The sequence below is a fragment of the Pleuronectes platessa genome, chromosome 12 (assembly GCF_947347685.1).
Source record: "Pleuronectes platessa chromosome 12, fPlePla1.1, whole genome shotgun sequence".
NCBI classification, from domain to species: domain Eukaryota; kingdom Metazoa; phylum Chordata; class Actinopteri; order Pleuronectiformes; family Pleuronectidae; genus Pleuronectes; species Pleuronectes platessa.
In genome coordinates, this window is record NC_070637.1 from 17,488,110 (window position 1) to 17,508,716 (window position 20,607).

Sequence of the window (20,607 nt, forward strand, 5' to 3'; positions counted from 1 at the left end):
CCGCCAAAAACGACCGACCTCCGGGTCGCGTCGACTTTTGATGACGTAATTATGTAACTTCGTTCGACTGCGTAAAAAACAAAGCGACGGGAACAGAAACTCTGGCGCCCTGTTCAACTCCAGCGAGTCGAGCAACCGGAGCCGGTGTTTCGTTCCGTCTCCCTCCCGCTGAGCGAGCCTCCTCTCCGGGCGATGGAGCACGGCAGAGAGCGGGTGGTGGCGCTGGTGGACATGGACTGTTTCTACGTGCAGGTGGAGCAGAGGCTGGACGCCGCTCTGAACAACACTCCCTGTGTGGTGGCCCAGTACAAGACGTGGAAAGGAGGCAGGTGAGTTCCTGACAGAGAGACACCTTTTCTTACGGGTTCGTGCAGCTGAAGACTCTGAGTGTGTAGATCACTGCTCGGGCAAACCGCCACAGTCCCTCAGCGTCTGGAGGAAAATGGAATCAAAGGGGGTTGAACCTTGATGAGTGAGAATCTAAATGAAGTAGGTATTTTTTAATCAATAGAATATAATGCTTAAAGAGGTCTTACACATAATTTCTCGAATTCTTATTTGTAAAATAGTTGGTTGTTTATCAATTGTAAAAAAATTTAAATGTATGAAAGTTTTATCCTGATTTGTTTTTGTTTGTGTTTATAATGGTCCAGCCCCAGAACTAGCTACGTAGAAAAATACATGACAGGACAGAAAATAACCTTCTAGAGCGTCTGAAAGTTCAAGTTCAGTCAGAATTAAGAGTCAGAAAAACAAATCAGAGCTTGAGATCCATTTACCCCCAGCAACCCCCCCCCCCCCCCCCCCCCCCCTGCAAACCAGTCCACTTAGCAGGGAACGGAGATGGTCTCTGGAGCTGGAGTTGAACAGCCTCCCTGTAACCTCTGACTTAATCCTGGTAAACGTTTTGACCTTGCAGCATTGCAGTGACACATTTCAACCTGATAGTAACGTAATGCGTCTTGAGATCCGATCACTCAGACACATTCGGTCTGCCAATGCATTCAGGGCCACATATGAAGTGAGTGACTGACAGTACCCACTTCACAGGTGACCCTCCACTCAGCTTGTGTCTGTTCAGATGCACGAACCATTCAAATCGCTGTCTCTGTGTTGGGAGCTTACCCGACCCCACCTCCCACAGATAACCACTTGGACTTACTGTTAACATGCTTTTTCGATATATATAATAAACTTAAGTTGATGTGGTTCTCAAATAAATATCTTCCACTAGCATTATAGCTGTGAGCTACGAGGCCAGGGCCCATGGGGTCACCAGGAACATGTGGGTGGACGATGCAAAGAAACTGTGCCCAGACCTGCAGGTGGCACGAGTGCGTGAGTCTCACGGCAAGGCAGACCTGACGCAGTAAGTGCCGGTGATGAACTATGTAACCTCTGCACCCCCGGGCCTTTTAAATATGTTATTTTGATAGCTCACTCCTGGTGTAGTTACAGGGACGCGAGTGTGGAGGTGATTGAGGTGATGTCTCGCTTTGCTGTGATTGAGAGAGCCAGCATCGATGAGGCCTACATGGATCTGACGGCTGCGGTCCAGCAGCGGCTGAAAGACATGGCCGACAAACGAATAGAGCCTCACCTGCTGAGGGCCACTTACATCCAAGGGTACCCACAAAGCTCAACTGACCTGGAAGCAGCTGAAGAAGATTCTGTGTTAGATAAAGGTATAGATAACCAAAACTAACTGATTACTCAAATATTTGTAACACTACTGGACAGAGGGAGCCGGTATTGAGGAAACCCTAGTAGGATGAATCCCTCCATACCAATGTAATATTTGTCCTCAGAGGAGCTGAGGTCCAGAGGTCTCCAGCAGTGGCTGGAATCCTTACCTGTTCTCCTGACAGGGGCGCAGAGCTCTGCAGAAGTGCAGCTGACTGTGGGGGCGATCATTGTTGAGGAGATGAGAGCAGCCGTGGAGAAAGATACAGGATTCAGCTGTTCAGCAGGAATATCGCACAATAAGGTAGGACAACATCTTATTGTTTAGTTCCTATGTACAGTGTGTATGATGCTTTAAATGTTCACTTTAAAGAGCTGCAGTCATCTTAGCTATCGTCACATGTTCTATTTCTACAGGTACTGGCTAAACTCGCCTGTGGACTGAACAAACCTAACAGACAAACTGTTCTGCCTTTGGACTCTGTAACAGAACTTTTCAACACTTTACCCATCACCAAGATGTGAGTTCAAAGGATTACATTGCCGTAAAGTTTTTATTAATCACATATTTATCCAATATTCTGACATAAGAGTAAAAAGAGATTTTTTTTATGAAACATGCTGTATTTCATCCATTTAGTCGTAACCTGGGGGGTAAGCTGGGAGCCTCCATTAAAGAAACTCTGGGAATAGAGAACATGGGAGATCTGACTCGCTTCACGCAGGACCAGCTGGGGCAGCACTTTGGAGAAAAAACAGGGTGAGATGAGAACAGAACAAGATCAAAAGTCTCTTGAGAGGACCGGTTAACACAAATCTGACCTAGTCTTTGCAATTCTTATTTCAAACACTGTCAGAATTTCAAGTGGAATTGACAACAATTGAATAACATGGATTACCCAACTTACTTTTTACTCCTCAGAGTTTGGGCCCAGTTTGCATGATACCCCAAAAAGAAATATAATTTTTTAATGCAAAAAATATTTGATTGCCAATTGCATTCACTACCAAGTGTCTCTGTTTTGCAGCCAGTGGTTGTATGAGTTGTGTCGGGGGATTGATTTCGAAGCAGTGAAACCCAGACAGCTTCCCAAGTCCATCGGCTGCAGTAAAAACTTCCAAGGGAAAACATCACTGGCCACGAAAGAGCAAGTACGGATAACTAACCGCTTTAAGATCTACATCTAATTTTATAGTCTCATTTCGACTGATTCTGAAAGTATATATATTATTTTCATGCTGATTATTAATAACCTGTGTGTAGGTACAGTACTGGCTTCATCAACTGGCTCTTGAGCTGGAGGAGCGGCTGACCAAGGACAGAGAAGTGGTGAGAAAAAAACTTTGTGTGGTTGTGTAATGTCTCTTCCCGTATTACAGCAGTATTTAGTATTTCTTTTTCTGGGTTTCCCTGATGTCATTTTCAGTAAATACCTCTTGCTTCTATATTGGTGCTTTTTCCTCTCTCACCACATTACAGAACGGGCGAGTGTTTAAGCAGCTGACAGTGGGTGTACGTCAGCTCGGGGATAAGAAGCAGAGCAGCTTCTCTCGCTGTTGTGCTTTAGTGCGCTACGAAGCAACCAAAATTTCTAGTGACAGCTTTGCCATAATCAAGAGCCTGAACACAGCAGGAAACCACCAGGCCACATGGTAATTAGAATAATACTGTTAAATATATTAAGTATCTGGTTGAAGGATTCCTGAATGTTTTATCACACTTATGTTTATTGCATCATATCCTCCAGGGCTCCAGCTCTCACCCTGCTACACCTTTCTGCGAGCAAATTCAGTGATGCTCCATCAGCAGGGGGGATGGCTGGTTTCCTTTCCAGTGATGTCACCTCGACCCAGAGCCTCTTCTCCACCACTCAGTCCTCCACCCAGCCGACCTCGGAACTGAAGAATAACTCGACATGCAAACAACCCGGCACCATTCAGTCCTTCTTTCAAAAGGTGGCTGAGAAACAAAAACTGAAGGTGATGAAAGAAGAAGATGAGGAGGAGGAGGAGGAAGATGATGGAGTCTCCAAAGGAATTTCCCCATGTTCCTCCTCCTCTCATAAAACATCTGGAACTGGTAGTCAGTTGGTGACAGATGCCAATAGCTCAGTTTCGTCACTTTCATCTCACTCTAAAAGCGATTCGATCAGCCCCCATCCTGGCATTTCCTCTTTCTTCCACAAAAAGAGTCTTGAGAGAAGCCTCCAGGCCTCAGCACCGACACTGAGCAGCACTGAAGCAGAAGTCGGACCTGGGAGTGTTAATAAAGAGGTGGAATTAGAAGACACTGTTGCTGTTTTGTCAGGCCTGCAGGAAAAAACTATCTCAGAGGTTACATTTCACCAGACACCATGTGAAGAGTTAAAGGATGAAGTGGACACTGGTCCAGAGGGAGATTCCCATCCTGCCAGTGTGGCCAGAGAGGACCTCTTAAACTGTGAACACTGTGGCCAGGACGTGTTGGTCTGGGAAATGCCTGAACACAATGATTATCACTTTGCCCTGGACCTCCAAAATTCACTCTCTTCTTCATCTGTGGGTTCATCATCTGTCTCTGCCTCTTCCTCCGCATCTCTGCTCAGGGTGGCTGCAGCCGGCACGACCCAGTCCGCCCGGGGCAAGACAAAAAACAGCGGCCAGTCAGGACCACAACCAAAAAGACCCCGCTCTCAGAGTGGAAGAACGACCACTCTGGATTCTTTTTTTAAGAAGAACTGAACATGTACTGTAGAAAACCTTTTTTAATTAAAATAATAGAAATGCTTACAATGTAATTTGCTCTTAAATGGATTGAAAGCCATAATGTAACAGTGCCTTTAATGATTGATGGTAATACACTATATCTCATAAGTTATGTAAGCTAAAACCTTCAGAAATTATTTTGCCAACCTGAGTATATTTAGGATTCTTGTAGTATTCTGACCTACCAGCAGGGGCCACTAGTCAGTATATTAGTGAACTCAAGAGATACACGTTTTGTAAGAGTATAGATTTGAATATAAATTGAGCTGGCGTGCACTCAGGGATCCAAATATTACTTTAAGTAACATTTCTTCTCACCTGTCCAACATTCAGGTTGTTAGAAACAATACAAAACAGTTGTAAAACTCATTGTTTTTCACGTAGACATTCCTAATTCAAACTACAAACGGAAACTGACTTATTAAAGGTAATGTTTGTTCTAAGGCCTGTGATATAAAAGCATCTGCCTAGTTCTTTAATAATTTAATGCCATACATAATGTAAAATCATGGGTTGATTGGACCGTTAATATTCTCAGTGCCTTGTCATCCTGTTTTGGTTCCACTCTGCTACAGCTGTTATGCACAATCGTGAAAGACAGTTTATTGACTAGATTACTCTAGTCAATTATTAGATAGGAAGCAGATAAGGAGGAGGGAGCACTTCAAGGATAATAATAAATAAAAAAAATTTAACTAAATTTTGGGGATTGAGAGTTTCCTGTGACATGTGAGCCATGACGGACAACAAAACAAATAAAGACAATAAAAGTTTTATTCATGTACATCATGACACACAAATTGGATCTGTACATAAATATTGCATTTCACCCAAATAATGCTCAAAATATTACACTTGAATTCAAAAGGAAAACAGGTTTTAAATGATTGTAAAAGAGTGAAACTGTGTTGGTTTGATTAAGAAGAATGCAACAGTGAAAAAGCTGTACAGGATTTTGAAAATAAGAACTACTAGAAATCTATAAAACACTTCTCAAACAAACCTGAACAACTGGTATAACTCTTCATAAAGGCTAAAAAGTAGTTTGGTTCAAATGCTTTATAAGTTTCTTTGAGTGCACACAAACCGGTGCATAACAACTGTGTTGGTGCAACAAAACAGGGCACACAGTGCAGGTGTCGTCTCATCGATGTCAGTGGGACTACGGCCTGTGTATAAATCACATCAACATGCAATGTAACATGTTAAGTCCAACAGCCTTAAACAGAGCTGCGGCTTAACATTCATTTTCTTAAAAGTATTCTTCGACACAAAAGATGTTTCTTGTGATGGCCCCAACTTCAGTAGATGTTTTTGATTACAACGTTGTAAAGGTCTGGGGCGTAATGAAGGCCACTCAAAGTGTAGCATCAGGCACCCTGTGTTAAACCCTTTGAAAGTCAGTGGCATCAGTGGAGAGACGACATCAAGCACCTCCAATAGAACTGCTGTTAATTAAAGCTGCATCAGTACGCATCTTCATGTATGTAATCAGGCTCATCTCTTTGAGATACACCCCCCTTCACCTACACACTCACACTCAGACACACAACAAGTCAGCAACAGAATCATTCACTGGAGTACTTGAGTGAGAGGGGAACCCAGTCTAACATCTACACTGACCTGAGTAACTAAAGCACTTTAAAACATGGGCAGCGAGATCGTTCCCATCGCACTGCACCATTGTGAGGCATTACTTGTGAATATTAAAACACATAGTTGTCACAGAGAAATGATAGTTATGATGTGATTTCAACTGTGAATATGCATGGCAGCTTGAGCATACAATTACAAACTCTGCATACCTCGCAGTGTTACCTCTCTAGCTTCAGAAAGTGCCTTTGTCAGTAATATAGCTTGAAGTGAGATGGTTAATCTTATAAACAACTGACATGATGTGATTCTCACTCCTTTTACAACTCTCACATTAGATGACATGCAGACATAATGAAAAAGATAGTAAGGCACTACGTTGGTTAAACAGAGAAGCTGTGAGGTGATGATAAAAACGACTGGTGATACAAATTACACCTTAAAGGTTCAGTGTGCTGGCTTTAGTGGCATCTAGTGGTGAGCGTATAGATTACAACCAACTGACTGCCCCTAATATGTAGCAGAACATACAGTGGCCTTAAGTAAATTAAAAATGTGGAAGTCGGGTTTTGTTTTGTCCATTTTGGGCACCCTCAGTGACAGAGGGACCTCTCCTGATGTAGACATTAAGGGGTTATTCTAAGTAGATTCCTACTTTAAGGTGATTTTACATCTAATGAAAAAAATTATGTAATTATGGAGCCAACACACTGGACCTTTAATGTACAAGCGATCTCAAACTTGCAACTACGAAGTTTGTAAACGATTATCTGCCGCATATCAAAACTGGCAGTTAGGTTTCAGTGCAAGTGTGTGTGCGTCATTTCTGAAGTATGTTAGTTAGTCCATTTAGGTGTAAACGGTGGAGGCAGCACTTCAACATTGGTGTGAGAAAGCATTTCCTAGTTGCGACTCATTAATCCGTGAGTCGCAAATATATGTTCATGACACTCGTCATCACTTTGGTTGATGCTCCTGTGAACGTGTTGTAGAGGTGGCTGAGGTGTTTCTTCTTGTCGGTGCCATGAAAGCAACATTCTTTAAAACCCCAACAACAGAAAGAAGTCTGAAAAATCAGCAGTATTTTTTTAAGGGCTGAAGAGGATAAACGAGGAAGATGGTAGCGACAAGGCTTTGGAAAGAGGCGATAAAAATACAAAGAACAGCAAAGAGGCCTTTGGAAAATACAGGAGGGGGGGTGTTGTAAAGCACCTTGTTTTGGAGTGGGCTGTGTTTTCTGTTGAGGTTGTCTAAAATGGCTCAGACCTCCTCATCCTCACCATGGGAGGGCTGGTACTGGCTGATGGGCTGCAACTTTGTGACATGGCCGATACCTTTGGTCACGCCCTCTCTGAAGAGCACCTTGGCTCCCACCTTCAGATATTCTGGGTGCTTGAGGAATTTGAAGCAAACCACTGCTTTTTCTCCAGTTCTCAGCTCCTCCTGTAGTACAGAGATTTATCATGAGAATATAATTTATTTAAGAACATAATCTATTTAAAGTAGAACACTTGGGACAAACCAAGGCTTTGGATGTAGAGGACAACTTTCAGGACCAGTTACGGTCAGTGGATGAACTAACCTTGCCATGCACAGCTTCCACAGTGGCGGTCTGTCTCACGTTGCCAATGTGCACAGTCACCTGGAAGCCCTTGTGGAAGGTCTTGGCATGGAAGAGCAGCACAATCTCAGCCTCAAACATCCAGCAGATGGTTGGATTCATCTCAGGACTCAATATCACCATACCCTGCACATGCAAAAACACATGGACAATATACCAAAATAGATTAGAATTGTGTAACATGTTCTTATAATGTGTTATAATGACCTAAATAGTATTAGAAAATACATGTGCAAATTTTTCTGTCTGTCACTTTGTGCCCAACCTTGCGTATAAGTGACCGGTCAAAGTCACCGAGGGCAAGTGTGGCAGCCTGGCCGGCCCTGAGAACCCTGCATCCCGAGCGGTTCCTCTGTATGCTCCCAATGCTCAACTCCTGGAACTGGCCGGAGTCTGTGGGCCCGACTATAAGATGATCTCCCTCACGGCAAATACCACTGCACAGTCAAGGAGAATAGTGAGGCCCGGCTTAACAGCAAAAGCAAGATGAATGGAAGAACAGGAAGATTTCGACATACTGACCTGTACAGAGTACCTCCCACCACAGTCCCCACCTCTGGCACTGTGTAGATCTCATCCACCTGTAATAGCATGAACACTGCTGTCAAGCATATGGTCCAAAGTCTTTACACATTTAAACAGCATGGGAAAGTGTGTGTATGTGTCAGCTGATCCTGTGCTCACACATAAGGTTCATCTCAGACTTACTTGAAACTCAGTTAGCTGTTGCATTAGCTCCTCCTGCTCCTTGCTGTTGCTGAGGGGGGGCAAAATGTTGAAAAAGACCTTCAGCACATCTAGACTCTGTCCAGACACACTGGACAAGGTGAAGATGGGTGTGATGCTGCCAGGGAGAACACACACATGTAATCAGTTATCACAGACGTCACTCGCTAGTTCCTCCTTTCTCGTGATAAAAGAGATCTTATTCAAAAACACCAAACACTAATCAGGTTCATACTCTATTATTTGGTTCATACTTGGGGAACTGAGCGAACTGTTGTGCTGCTGTGACGGCATCATCAGTACTGCCTACGACCATGGGCACCTTGTTGCAGCCCGGCTGCTTCAAGACACGCTCCAGCTGCCGCACTGTGCGCTCCACGGTGGTCCGCGAGCACAGGTCCACCTTACTGATGACGATGAAGATGGGCACCTTCAGGGCCATAGCGAGCCCGAGATGCTCCCTGGTCGTTCCAGCTGGAAAAGGATGCAAAGGAGAGGATAAAGGTAAAAGGTCATACCTCATCAGTTATAGTTTTCCTTGCACTGATTTACATGCCCACAAATGCCTTTACGTGCAAGGTTTAATTAAAGCATTCAATACGATGCTCTTCTACAGAGCAAGGTGCATTAAATGAGCAGGATGGGATTGAGTCACCTGCGTAAACATTGCACACAACACAGTATTAGGGTTAGGGTTGAAATCAGGTATGATATCAGCTATGACACAGAGTCTGAGGAAGATAAAGGAAACGTCTGCAGTTGAGGACTGTTGTGACCTAAGATAACGTTTCTTATCCTTTGACAGTCTGAGGGTCAAGAATCTATGTGAGCTATAACTGATAAGACCAGGTTGGATTTCCCATGACGTCTGACTGTTATGGCAGCAGGGAAAATAGATAGGATTGCAGGGCAGGAATATTCAACCATATATAGGGATTATGTCACTAATGCGTCAGGTGTCAGGAGCGCCGACTTTTTCCAAAACATGCGATTCCAAACAGAGGCAGCAGCGTCCTTCATGCCTGGTGGATCATGTTTCTTTGTAAACAAAGTTGGCACGTGAAAACAAATTCTAAACGCTATACATACACATATTTATATAGATGCACACATATATATTATGAGATTATCTCTCAGTTCAGAAATAGGCCTCCTCACTTATAAGTTCAAGGGCAGTGACCATACAGTTTATGGTACCGACCCACAACACACATTTAAAGGTTGACAGACTCAAAATACCCTGACCCCCCGTCAGCTGAGCTGCAAAGTGTTTGGCTACTTGAGTTACTTTCATTGCATCAAAGGTAATGGTGCATGATCAAAATAAACGGACCTCGTCTTACGTAGGCAGTGATGGAAGAGAAAATAACACCCTGATACAAGATGATTCTGGATAGTCACAATCTGAGAAAGGGCCTATTCCTTACAGAGATCCATTACGCTGTTTCATAATTAAAGCTGTAGCTCTTGGGTTGAAGTTACTAAGCCCCTGAAGTGATCCTCATTCTTGACCCCATTTACCAAGTGTGCCCTCTTTCAAAGCAGACATGCACACAAACCCACAGCAACGCCTGCAGTACAACGAGCACAGGAGATTAAAAATACAGACGAACTGAAAGACTATTTCATTTCCAGAGCTTGTGCATTATCTGCAGATTTCTAGGAGAACCCCGAAAATGTGTGGCTTAAAAAAAAAAAAAAAAAAAAAAATCAATATAAATATATATATATATATATTTCAATGCCCTTTTTATGATCAAATACTATTACTGATGTCATCAATTATATTTCCCTGTAAAATATTCAGCTTATTGTAGTGTATAAAAATAACAGAGACAAGACATAGGCTGTCACATTTGTTTGTAGCCACCCACACACACATACACACGAACACAGACACACCCACACTTGAACACGAACACAGACATCAATACACAACCATAGATTTACAGTTGTTGCTTTTAGTTCCGCTGATAACATCAGCAATGTGGTGAGCTGAACTGCTAAGTAACTAGTTTTTGTTTCCAAGGCTCAGACTTCCTCCACATTCCTCCTTCTCATTTGCATAAAGAAAGCTAAGCGAAATATTTCTTAATAAAGCAGTATTATCTAAATTCATTGCTTTTAAAAGCACAGCAAAAACAAGTTTGCCCAGGGCGATAGGGAATTACCAGTGGGTTCCTATCTGGGCCCCACTTCCTTTGTCTGTCAGCGCCCCTCCCCCCTCTTGACAGTTATTAGCGCGTGTTATCTCACAGTGCAGCATGTCAGGATGGCCGAGCGGTCTAAGGCGCTGCGTTCAGGTCGCAGTCTCCTCTGGAGGCGTGGGTTCGAATCCCACTTCTGACAATAACCTTTTTAGAATATACATAAACGACGAGCCAAAGCCAATGTTTCCTACTTTCACTGCGCAGACAGTCCCACCGGTTCAACAACTCTAATTTTAAAGCATGTTGTCTATGTACCAGTGTGTTACAAAAGCTTTCTGGACTCAGTCTTACTCACTGTTATCATGAAAGGTCCAAATGAACATTATGCACTAATACTTATTATTATTATGAATATTATTATTATGAATATTTTATATTTATTATATTAGTAAAGCAAGCTGTCCTAATATAATGCTGAAGTAAGGCTGAATGTTTTTAGAAGATCTGAAATGTATCAGAAAATATTTTGAGGTAGAAAATGTATCAAAAGCTTGTGACACAAATAAAACATGAAATATTTATGTTTTTGTGCTGTGAAGAACTTGATGAGGTTATTTCATTTTATTCTAGATCCCCTTCAGCGCTAGATCTACCAGTAAAGCCTGAGCTGACACCTGTCCCCAAATTACCTTGTTCACCTTGTAAAAAGAAAAACGGTTATATGTGTTGCAGGAAACTATACAAGGTTTGGATGAGAAGAGACTTAAAACTTTGGTGGAATTCAGCCAATGCTGATGTACTAAAAAAAAAATCCTGTGCATAAATTAAACCTGCAGGTTTTTGGGAGTTAACCGCTGCTGAATGTCAAGAGTCAGGTTCTTTCTGCAAAGTGAGCTTTGCTGACATTCACAGTTGCTTACTGACCCTTTTGCAGGTGTCAGGTTTACCAAATCTGCATGAAAAAAAGCACAGAGCTACCTCTAGTGGGTGAGAGGACTCTGGCATAAATGGAAGGTATTTGAGATATTTTTGTACTAGGAGGTATAAAGTGGATGTGGAAGGAAGGGTGGCCCTATTACATAAGTTCAGATATCACATGTTTGCAAAGTGCTCAGCCAGACTTGGTGAAGCCCACTATACACAAATACAGGCTCTCTGTCAGACTGGTCCTGCAAGTGTCTGTTACCAACCAGTCCCCATGTGACAGATCCAGTTAGCTAACTTGGCTTTTCTGAAGAGTATAGTCAGTGACATGATAAAGTGCACACAGATAAATTCAGTGGATGAATAAATACTCACCAATGCCAGTATTTGCGCTCACAACAAGCATGGCAAAGTCTGGACAGTAGCTGGTTAGGCCAAAAATGGTGGTTTTCAGGTACTTGTGGTGACCAGCCAGATCAATGAATGTGATCATTTTAGAGGCACTCTCACAAATCTGCTCCGCTGTCCTAGATTCACTGTAATTCACAACCTAGGAGAAGCAGAAATAATATCTGAAACATCATCTCCATGACTTTATAACTCTATTAAACCTCATCACACATCAGTTGTTCTTTGGGGTTGAGATTTTTCTTACCTCTCCTTTACTATTGAACCCCAGGATCTCAAAGCTGATGCTTGAAGTCCGTCCAGTCTGGATCTCATGAAGATGTCTGAAGAGATTGAGCCGCGCTCTTCCCCGTCCATTGTCCAACTCGCCCTGTGTCAACACACCCAGCAGAGTGGACTTGCCCGAGTCCACGTTACCCAGCACAGCAACCCGCAGGTCCAAGAACTGAAGAGCACCAAGGGTAAAAAATTATTGAGAAAAAAAAGAGAATAATAATTAAGAAAAACTGATCAGCAGCAAAAGAACATCGAAACACAAAAAGCTTCACTGACCTGCTGGTCATCTGGCACCTTGCGAATGAGAACCTCCGCAATCTTATGAGGATCATCAGAGTCATAGTCCAGTTCTTGCTCTCGGAGGACAGTGATGTCGGCTCCAACTCTGTCAGAAATAAAGTGTGATATTTGAAATTGTGTAAATTGCTACTTGGCAGGGACCAATTAGCTATTTTTAAGTATCTTTACCTTTAGCTCTAGTAGGGTTAAAAGGGAGCGTTCAAATAATTCCCTCTTGAATAGTATTAATAGGTGTAATGTCAAAATTTAAAGCGAATAAAATGCACTTTCTTGACTTACTTCTCTGCAAGACAATGGAGCGTATTCAGTGATGCCCTCATGTCTTCCTCTGATAGCCCCGCCAGCATGCCATTATCCTCAACACCTATTTGATAGACAGCTTCGCCTCGACCCTCCTGTAGTCGCCATTTCATCTGTGTCGCCAAGTGCTCAAAGCGGTATTGCGTTGGGTTCACCAGCTTCAGCTAGAAAAGGGAAAGACATTAGAGATCAGTGCCAACGTTATATATTAACATGGTGAAATGGATCTAGTCAGTGGTTAAATATCAAAGGTGCAAATAACTAGCATTATAAAGGATTATGTTGATGTGGTGAGGGAAGCAGTTGTCAGGCTACTAAAAAATGCTCTCACTAATCCACCAGGGTGTTGGATTTCCATGGTAGATCACCTGACACCACACCCATTTATTATGACATATAACCTACCTATTGCTGGAATCTTATTGTAATAATGATATGACGTATTGTGACGACAACATCCTCGCCCTTGTCACGAAGAGGCTGACCTTAGATCTGTTTAATGGTGGAATGTTTTATGAAGCTGCTAGCTCCCTTTGCGGGACACATAAATGTATTTTGAACATAACGCAACAGCTAATGTGCTTACCTTGTACTCTATGTTTCCCTCTTCAGCCTAAGAGACAGAGAGAGAGAGAAGGGACAGAGACAACAGCTGTCAGGCTGCAGAGAAGTCAGACAACAGGCTATTGATTTGCTAAAAGACACAAAGAGAGGCAATCTGTGTGAATGAGTCTTTGCACTGCTATGAATAGGTAGCAACTGAGAGCTACACAAAGTGACTAACTGCCTAGACAGCCCTAATACACATGCTACTTCATGTGTTATAAGAAATAAAAAGAACATCTATAGACATTTAAAGTGAACTAATCGATATATTTAAGCAGGAGGAATTTGTCAAATATAAACAAACAGGAGAGTGCACTTTACATGTTGGTGATCAGCTGGGACATGTCCTGGAATATGTCAAGACTTGTCCTTGAACACTGAGTTCATGGCAATGGAGGTTCAGGAGATTTCAGATATATTCAAATTTAAGAAAAAAGCTATCGAACAAACCTGTATTACTATTTTAATCACAATACAATCCTAAAATGTGCTTTTATTTTGCTTAAGATTAAGTTGGGTTAACGTTTAGGTAACTTGAGGGACAAAACAATGCTTTTTTACTTTCGTTTTACTGAGAAAACTATGATCACATTAGCTGAAGAGTGAGTTTGAATTCAGCCTCCAAACAAAGCGCCACATTACAGTGTAGTAACAGTGCTTGTCTGGGTGAACGTGGCTATAGCTACATGTCAGTCAACCGAGTGAACACCCGCCTCCTGCTACGTATTTACAAACACAGCTGTTACTCTCCCGCTAGCATGTAAAACACCAGCAGCTCACTTAGCTTAGCTCTTTTTAAACCACCGCTAATCTATGCGGGCTAACGTAGTGGCGCTAATGTTAGTCGAATATAACCAAACCCAATCATTTCCAGTGGGTTACCGAGCAGCTACGTGTCATTGTGAGTTCACAGAGACTCGGGCAGCGAACTCACAGGAAACCCGTGAACACAGTTATTACGAGTTACACGTCCCACTATATAAAAACACTAGTTTCAGCTCGTATTGTTGTTAGCTTGTTGTGGCTAAAGGTGGAGGAACACCAGCGGGTCACCGGTGCTCGGTGGTCCGTCTTACCTCCGGAGGTAGGTACGGGGTGTTGTTGCTCGGTTTGAAGTTGCGGGGGTATCGAGCCTTTGACTTCTTGTTCTTCGGAGCTTTCTGGCCGGCTGTGCCGTGTCCGTTCCCCGACTTGGCGTTGGAGGCGACAGCTGAGGACCCGGAGCCGAGTCCATTCCCCGAGCCAAATAAGTCCGATACCCGCTCATCCATCAGCTACTCCGGGACCGAGCTTGTCAGCTTTACCAAGACCTGGATAAAAATTGCGCTATAGTGTTAAAATAAACCCCCAAACAGACATGCAGATGCCCGCCGTGTGGTAGCTTACACCCCCCGGATATAAAAAAAAAACAAAAAACACCGGGCGCTCTACAACTCTTCAAACCGAACAACAACCGCGACGTCCGGGACGAGCGCTTCGAGTTCCCTGTGTAAACGCGTCACTGTCCTCCAAGGCTAACGGTACGCTTGGTTATACCAACAGGAGAGTGCCAGCGAGCGGCTGACTCTGCTGAAGCTGTAGAGTGCTTCAAGGCGTAAACACCGCCCGCCCTTGAATAGCTGGGTGAGACACATCGAGCACACCCAGGAAGGCACACAGTTTTGCGGAGCTTTGCATCAGACGGAAGAGGAAAACAATGACATCGTTGTAAAACAGGACTTTAGGAAGCTCGTTGTTGACATAAGATGATGAAACCATGGCGAGAAACATGCAACTAAAGTCTTCCTATAACTTTAACTGTGTAGAAATAATCACATATAAATATAGATTTTCAATATCAGCTCCTTATTTATAAGCTTTTAAACAAGATGTATATTTAAAGCCTTAATAAAACGCTTAAAACACATTTTCTATCTTTTAAGTTTCGGCAGTGTACATTCTGCATCACTCAAGTTCTCTCACCTTCTCTTTCTCATATTTTTCAAGTCTTGCATGTTACTTATTACTTACAGAGGCTTAGTTTGTCTATTGTTTACAAGTTTAAAGGCTAAACGACGATAATTTGTCTTTGTTGAGTTTTGGTTGGATTATCCTACAATAAACTGCCTAATATAAGAATTATCAACAAAAGAGGTTTTTGCTGGTGCAAGCTCCTGCAACTTCTCACCACAGCTACAGGACATTGGTGCCACCAGGTGTTTGGTTTTGACCATGACTTTGGGGACTTTGAGGGTTTTATACAAACTAGTTCTAGAATTACAACTTTATTTTTGCAAACAGTTTTTCCATATTAAAATAGTGGAGATATATGTTTCAGCCTAGGGACTTGAGGATTAGGAGTTCAATATAAGTACCATTTTAAATGATCTCTGCACTAGGAGTTATTCAACAGCAGTTTTTTTATGTCACTTTTGAGGGTTGTCACCGGATTTCCTTGTCAGTTTCATGTACAGGTACAAATGACTGTTGATCGGTGTGATTTTATTGTCCCATAGACGATGATGTCTGAACCCTGTTAACGTTCGATAATTAATTTTCAGAATAAACGAAAGAAATAAATCTTTGTTCTGAGTGTGACGGGTTGAATCAAGATACTTTGTTCTTCACACAACAGATTGTGTCTATGTGAGAGGGACAGACTCAAAGCAATCTCTCTCTCTTTCTCTCTAATGTTGATATGATAATGATCAGTTACGAGACATTTAAAAAATCTTCATTCACTAACTGATAAAAACACTTTTGCTTTCAAGTGTAACTCAGTCCCTTCTAAAACATAAACGACATTTCACCATCACTTTAAAGTTACTGTGTTCATTAACGAAATTACAACAGCTATCAAACAATATGATCACACCCATCAACATTCATTTCCATCTGTAGACAAAAGACAATGAATTTAAGAAATACCCTCCCTGAAGGGACATTTCTCAATATACAACTGCACATGAATTATACTTCATGCACAGACCATAGATTTTTACATCTTAGATACATAAAACATTTTTTAAGTTAATTCTTCTCTCTAACATTTTTCTATGTTTAAAAATGCGGCACCACAATAAAAAGACCTGCTGATAGAACACCTTGTTGTATTTCTACACATTAATCTACTGCAGTTTACGGAGCTCACACAGATCACATCGACCGTGACTGCGTGTTCCTGCAGAGAGACTGAGGTTTGAGAAGTTTAAAAACACAAGGAAGAAAAAAGTTCAGCCAACTCCCCAGTGGGGAAATAAGTAGTTCCAGAAAGAGTGTGGCGTTTCTGAGACTCAACACCGATTGGCCAGGCGACCTCTGATGCAGGGGCTCAGCCCATTCCCCCCTGGCTGGGAGAAGTGTTTGGAGACTTTAATAGCCTTCAGTTCCTTCAACCATCCACATTCACATCTGCACACACATACAAAACACTCCCCTGCTTGGGCTGTTTTGGTCAGCATGAGTTATCCATTGGTGATTTTGCTCTGTGTGGGACTATTGCACCAGACTGCGAGGGCCGTCATTATGGATAAATTAGCAGACAACAAGATTTGTGGAGAAGCAGAATGCTCATGTAAGTCAGAAGATGAAATGACATCACATGTACAATTTGTCCTGCAATCTGCTACGTGTTAAAACCGTGAAACAAAATGCATGTTCCTTCGAACGTTGTACTTTGAACTATGCGTTTCCACTTACTCTTTTTTATTTCCTGTCCTTTACCAGATGTTCTCTCCATGGCCACAGCCCTGGATGACTTCATAGCTCCTGACTGCAGATTCATCAACATCAAGAAGGGTCAGATGGTGTATGTGTATTCTAAACTCGTGCCAGAGGAGGGCGCCGGAGTCTTCTGGTCTGGAAGTGTACGTGCGTATTTGTTATTTAACAGTGTAGTAGTGCAAACCTCCAATCAGTTACCATAAGACACAGAGGATGTGCATCAGCTAGGACAGACGGGTGTGACCTTTCCAGACTATGTGACAAGGGCAACAATGAATTTGGTTAAATATTTAATTGAATCTGAGCAAACATTTAATGAATGTTTCAGGAGGGAAGATTAAATGCACACAGCATATGTAATGGGATGTTAATTTGTTAGAGAGGTCGTGTTGTTTTCACTGGCAGGTTTACGGTGAGCGTTACGTGGACCAGATGGGCATCATCGGATACTTCCCTGCAACCGTGGTGAAGGAGACACACAAGTTTACAGAGGTCACAGTTAAGATCCCCACAACCGTGCGTGTTCCTGCCTTATTTATAGGAATATATTTGAGATCCACGTTGTTGTTTTCTGAAGTAATATGTGGCGGTTGACATATATCTAATTTGACTTCTTCTTTTTTCAGGGCATGGACTTTTACTGTGTTTGATACTTGACAGATTGAAACGTAGACTGCACACACCGGAAAGACAGAGAGCTCTTCTCGTCAGTGTGCCATTACATTCTGTGGTGTTGGCTGTCTCCAGCTGGAGTGAAAACCTGGACACTTTCCACACCTCATTGTCCACAGCCTGACCCCTGCTGTTCAGTGAGCTCCTCTGTCTCTCATTGCTTTGTCTTTTCAGGAGACCTTTCTAAATAAACCTCCTTTTCATCCGTGTCGATAATGTTGATTATTTGATAAGATAAGAATCTGTTTTGTTTAGCTTATTTGACTTTTGAGGGCTAGGCGCTCTTTTAAATTGTTATAACTGCAAAATAGCTGCTGCGAATAACCGCTCCTGTTGTTAATATTATCAAGTTCAATTTGTTATACCGAGATAGCTTTTTTATTGCAGTTTGAAGGTTTCATGATGCTGTTAGAGCCAGTTGCATCCAACACTGAATGATGATGTATTCTATAAAAGCATGGAAAAAAGTTCAGTTTCTCTCCTCATTTTGAAAACAAATGTATCATTCAAAGTAATTGCACTATATATTTGCCTATTTAATACTACATTTAGTCACATCATCTATTAAACACAGCATAATTTTTCATTATGTCTTTTGTTGCCATTTAATGTGCCAATTTACTCTTTTATTACTCACACATTCCATAACCAACCAACTATTCCGAACTAACTGTGATAAATATGAAATGGGTTGAAATGCAGATAAGATGCTGCCTTGCTGTGGTGATATAATGTGCAACAACAACATGATTAACCTGAGACTGATATATATAACCCAGGAGCTCTGGTGACTACATAATCAATCGTACACAGCATCATTAAAGGCGACTATTTCCTAAATATTCATCAAACTAAAATAACAAGTCCACGAAACAAATTGGTTATAAAGGGTTTTATTCTGTGATTTTGCTTTTCCCACTTTCTTTATGAGACAGCAACAAATTGAAAGCCACTTTTTTCTCCTTCCTTTCGATCAATACACCTGCAGTTTTGTTGAAAGCTCTATAAGCTGTTTCATGTCGCTTTGAAATATATCAAAGTATTCAGGGAGGTCTTAAAAGCTCACAGAAGTCACTCATCAATGTAATTTGACCTTTGAAGCCTTGGCTTTGATCAGAATGAAGCTACTTCATGTTTACGTTTTTTTTTCAATTAAGTTTCGTTACATATGCTAGCAATAAGTTCAGCACTTTTGTCCAAGTCTAATATGATTTGAGATTATTTCCTCCTCATGGAGAGTTTGTCGGTGTGTCCACCCACACACACGCAGCTTCCAAAGCACTGCTATGATTAAATATGTCTTATTTGTCATAGTTAAGACTCTTTCCACGGAATGATTTTTAATCTCTTTTTTCGATTGGTTGTGAATCATCAGTAGATTCTCTTCTTTATGCATCGCAGCACCCACCCAGTGGTGAATACAACATCTCAATCAAATGTTCGCCTTTTATAATGGTGGATTATCAAACCCAACGATTTTTCATTTTGATAAAGGACGACTCTGAGATTTGAATCTCCCGTTGCATTTCTCTGACATTTCAGGAGGTCTCTACAATCATGTCATTTTCGTTAGCTTGTTTCTCTCTGACCTGCAGGCATTCTGAGAAAGGAAGGCTTACGAGTTTAGGAAACAGGGCCGTCACAAATTACGATCAATCCCCCCCGTCCCCCGTCTCCCCTCAGATCAATACAAACCTGTTTTAGACGTGGACATCTCCCTCAGGAAAAAGACACCTGGGGCATGTCGGAAAGAGGAGAGGAGAGGATTAGAAAATTATCATCATTATATTATTATGTTTCCTGATGTATTTTTGGAAACAAATTTAGAAAAATCTCTGTGTGAGTTCACATTGGATTAATGAATTTTCCATCATTAAACAGCATGTACAGATGAACTGAATCCACAAACAGTTGTCTCAGAGAGGGGAAAAGCTCGGCACCTTTTCAACTGATTAGCAGATACAGTTATATGTGTATTTACAAAATGAAAAAATCTAAGAAGTCTAAAGTCAATCTTCCATCAGAACGCTGTAGCTTTAGGGTGTTACCATGGGGACAGGCTGGGATACTGTGACAGATGAGATTGATGTGCATCGTGCATGTTTGTGTGTGTGTGTGTGTGTGTGTGTGTGTTTCCTGTTGCTTAAAGGAGCAGCTGCCAAATGCAGGCTACAGTAAATGCGTTTTTTTTCCATCCGGTGTCACACCCACACCTCAACACCCGGCAACACAGAACCCCGTGCAGCTGGGAAATCAACAGCTTCAGGTCTAGTTAGCATCTGAGCGTGACATTTTAGACCAGAGAGACAGAGTCTCTTCCTTTTTTTTGCCTCCAGGCGACATCGCAAAAACTCCCATCTGGCATGTTTGTGTGATACTGTGAAAGAAAAGTAGTCTAACAGCTTTGAATCAGAACAGCCAACTACTCTAAAGAAATTATTAAAAAAAGGATAAAATAATATATAATCAGCAAAAGAAAATTGCAATTGTGAAGAAAAATGACTGCAACCTTAGCAGAACTGACAACTGAAGACTGTGGTTAGATGAACATCCGGAGAGCATCGTACTCAACGTCCTTGACATGGGATGACTCAGTGGGAATGTTCTTTCAGTGGAAAGAAGATGTTCACTCAGAACAGTTACACAGAGAATGTTAATCTGTTATGAGAAGAGGTTACTAATAGGTAGGTCGCGGTCTGGGTTAGAACGACCTGGACCTATCACGGATAACAATTGATAAAGAAAAATTTTACAAGAAAAGAAGAAAAAACATAGAAAAATAACATGTTTCTTTTTACTTGACATTAGGAGAGAGCATTACATTTTTTTATGAGGATGCTTATTTAAATTCGATTTGAAAACTGACAATACATACAATTTTTTTCTGAATATTGTTGCATT

The 20,607-nt window shown here is 41.8% G+C and overlaps 3 protein-coding genes and 1 non-coding gene across 5 annotated transcripts; 3 read left to right on the forward strand and 1 right to left on the reverse strand.

Annotated features, from left to right (window-relative positions):
• Positions 1–63: 63 nt before the first annotated feature.
• On the forward strand, positions 64–5,228 carry polh (polymerase (DNA directed), eta). Of its 2 annotated transcripts, none has more exons than XM_053437041.1 (10): positions 64–329; positions 1,235–1,369; positions 1,453–1,685; positions 1,809–1,987; positions 2,101–2,204; positions 2,324–2,443; positions 2,712–2,835; positions 2,948–3,013; positions 3,164–3,336; positions 3,432–5,228. In XM_053437041.1, the coding sequence occupies exons 1-10, from the start codon at positions 193–195 to the stop codon at positions 4,402–4,404; spliced, it is 2,244 nt and encodes a 747-aa protein (XP_053293016.1). In that variant the 5' UTR covers positions 64–192; the 3' UTR covers positions 4,405–5,228. The 2 variants fall into 2 exon arrangements, with proteins under 2 accessions (XP_053293016.1, XP_053293017.1); XM_053437042.1 differs by having other exon boundaries at positions 122–252.
• On the reverse strand, positions 5,185–14,859 carry gtpbp2a (GTP binding protein 2a). The gene is made up of 12 exons (XM_053437043.1): positions 14,409–14,859; positions 13,313–13,339; positions 12,706–12,890; positions 12,403–12,511; positions 12,098–12,295; positions 11,818–11,992; positions 8,623–8,842; positions 8,351–8,486; positions 8,165–8,223; positions 7,908–8,079; positions 7,604–7,768; positions 5,185–7,464 (listed from the first exon to the last, which is right to left on the reverse strand). The coding sequence occupies exons 1-12, from the start codon at positions 14,601–14,603 to the stop codon at positions 7,282–7,284; spliced, it is 1,824 nt and encodes a 607-aa protein (XP_053293018.1). The 5' UTR covers positions 14,604–14,859; the 3' UTR covers positions 5,185–7,281.
• trnal-cag (transfer RNA leucine (anticodon CAG)) lies at positions 10,635–10,717 on the forward strand. Its single transcript has one exon. It is a non-coding gene; the product is annotated as a tRNA-Leu (tRNA).
• A 1,821-nt stretch (positions 14,860–16,680) lies between the features above and the next one.
• On the forward strand, positions 16,681–17,914 carry LOC128453572 (otoraplin). Its single transcript, XM_053436544.1, has 4 exons — positions 16,681–16,885; positions 17,038–17,177; positions 17,440–17,550; positions 17,661–17,914. Exons 1-4 carry the CDS (start codon positions 16,771–16,773, stop codon positions 17,682–17,684), a joined length of 390 nt encoding a protein of 129 aa, XP_053292519.1. The 5' UTR covers positions 16,681–16,770; the 3' UTR covers positions 17,685–17,914.
• Positions 17,915–20,607: the final 2,693 nt, after the last annotated feature.